Genomic DNA, 2,059 nt, shown 5'->3' with positions numbered 1-2,059 from the left:
GGGGGGGCAGGACGCTCCTAGCACCCCCCCACCCACCACCTAGCTACACCAGGGCCTCCTGTTGACTTTCTCTACTTCATCACCTGTTGCTTGTCTCCACTTCACCTCCAGTTGCTTGTCTGCGTTTCGTCTCCATTTCATCTTCTGTTGCTTGTTTCTACTTCATCTCCTTTTCATCATCTCTTCTTCAGGTTGGTGTGTGTGTCTCTATAACACTAACGATTATACTAAGTGGTAACCACATAGGTATCTACCTTGGATCATGCTTTCTGGGACTCTTTCTAAGCAGTGCTTCCCCAACCGTTCTCTCGTTGACAGAACAATTTGTCAACATTAACTGTAAGTATTAGCAGTATTTACCATTTTCCTTATTTGTTGATGTGGTTGTTATTATAACTATATATATTTATGTACTTATACATAGATTCATTTATAGGCTAATATATGTATTGACCCATAAATATGTATATATAAAGTTGTAGTATATTGTCAACTTAATGTGACAATCCCAATAAGGGAATACACTACTGCTGTTTAGCCCTAGGAAGCTGGACCGCTTCCTGTCGGCCTTGACACAATTACTGTGTCCTTAAGTTTGTGAAGGGGAGACAAGCTCCCCCACCCAGCCTAGCCAGCATTCAGGGACATGTTTCTGAGTCTTTGCTCATCATCAGCCTGAAGTAGCTTACCAGCTGGCTGAAGAAGTTTGTCTAGCTCTCGCAAACTTATATAATCAGTGAAGTTTATTCACTGATTAGCAAAATTAGAAATATTATATTTCTAAATCACTCAGAGAGATTTAAGCAGTAGTGGTGCGATAACGTTGTAGTATATTATCAACTTAATGTGACAATCCCAAGAAGGGAATACACTACTGCCGTTTAGCCCTAGGAAGCTGGACCGCTTCCTGTCGGCCTTGACACAATTACTGTGTCCTTAAGTTTGTGAAGGGGAGACAAGCTCCCCCACCCAGCCTAGCCAGCATTCAGGGACATGTTTCTGAGTCTTTGCCCGTCATCAGCCTGAAGTAGCTTACCAGCTGGATAGAGAAGCCTGTTTCTCCTTCACAAACTTATGTAAATCATAGTGAAGTTCATTCACTGATCAGCAAAATTAGAAATATTATATTTCTAATTATGTATATATCTATGTATATATATATATATAGAAAGAGTGAGAGACTGGCAGCCTATCAGTAATGAGAACGAAGGTGCCAGTTGATCTGATCAATGGTACTACCTGCTTGTGAGATTAACACGCAAGTGGCTGAGCACTCCACAGACACGTGTACACTGTAGTTCTCAGGGAGATTTAGCATGGCACAGGAAAAAGCAAGGCTGGCAGTTTGAAATGCAGGGTACATCACGTTTTTGCCAGCTGAGTAGTACATACATATCACACCACATATACATACATACATACATATGTACACACGCACATATTAGGAAAAGGAAAAGAATGACTTCACTGGTAGTTCTAATCAATTTAATTTTCTAACAATAATATATAATTTTACAATTTGGCTTGTAAATCTAGTAAGTCAAACTATAAAATTATATTATATTATTCATCATCATCATCGTCGTTTAACGTCCGCTTTCCAAGCTAGCATGGGTTGGATGATTTGACTGAGGACTGGTGAAACCAGATGGCTGCACCAGGCTCCAATCTGATTTGGCAGAGTTTCTACAGCTGGATGCTCTTCCTAACGCCAACCACTCCGAGAGTGTAGTAGGTGCTTTTACGTGCCACCGGCACAAAGGCCAGTCAGGCGGTACTGGCAACAGCCACGCTCAAATGTTGTATTTTACGTGCCACCTGCACAGGAGCCAGTTCGGCAGCACTGGCAGAAAATTAAATTGATTAGAACTACCATTGAAATCATTCTTTTCCTTTTTCAAATATACCTAAATGTACCAAGGATAGCAATAAGAAAATGGAGGGGAATATGAGGTACTCATCAACTTGCAGACACTGTACTCTGTAATTGTGTGTGTGTGTTTGTGTGTGTGTGTGTGTGTGTGTGTGTGTGTGTGTGTGTGTGTGTGTGTGTGTGTGT

The 2,059-nt window shown here is 41.2% G+C and overlaps 1 protein-coding gene across 1 annotated transcript in view; it reads left to right on the top strand.

The window, feature by feature from the left end:
• LOC106873651 (major facilitator superfamily domain-containing protein 4A) overlaps positions 1-2,059 on the top strand; it is a gene marked incomplete at its 5' end in the record, with an annotated part of 122,782 nt that overhangs the window by 63,072 nt on the left and 57,651 nt on the right. Inside the window, one exon of the mRNA XM_052978123.1 lies at positions 192-339. Coding sequence (XP_052834083.1) covers positions 192-339 — 148 coding nt within the window. The remainder of the gene's footprint in view (positions 1-191; positions 340-2,059) is intronic.

This window comes from Octopus bimaculoides, chromosome 30, assembly GCF_001194135.2.
Source record: "Octopus bimaculoides isolate UCB-OBI-ISO-001 chromosome 30, ASM119413v2, whole genome shotgun sequence".
In the NCBI taxonomy this organism is placed as follows: domain Eukaryota; kingdom Metazoa; phylum Mollusca; class Cephalopoda; order Octopoda; family Octopodidae; genus Octopus; species Octopus bimaculoides.
The sequence above is the reverse complement of the archived record's forward strand: the minus strand, read 5'-3'. Positions and strand labels throughout refer to the sequence as shown.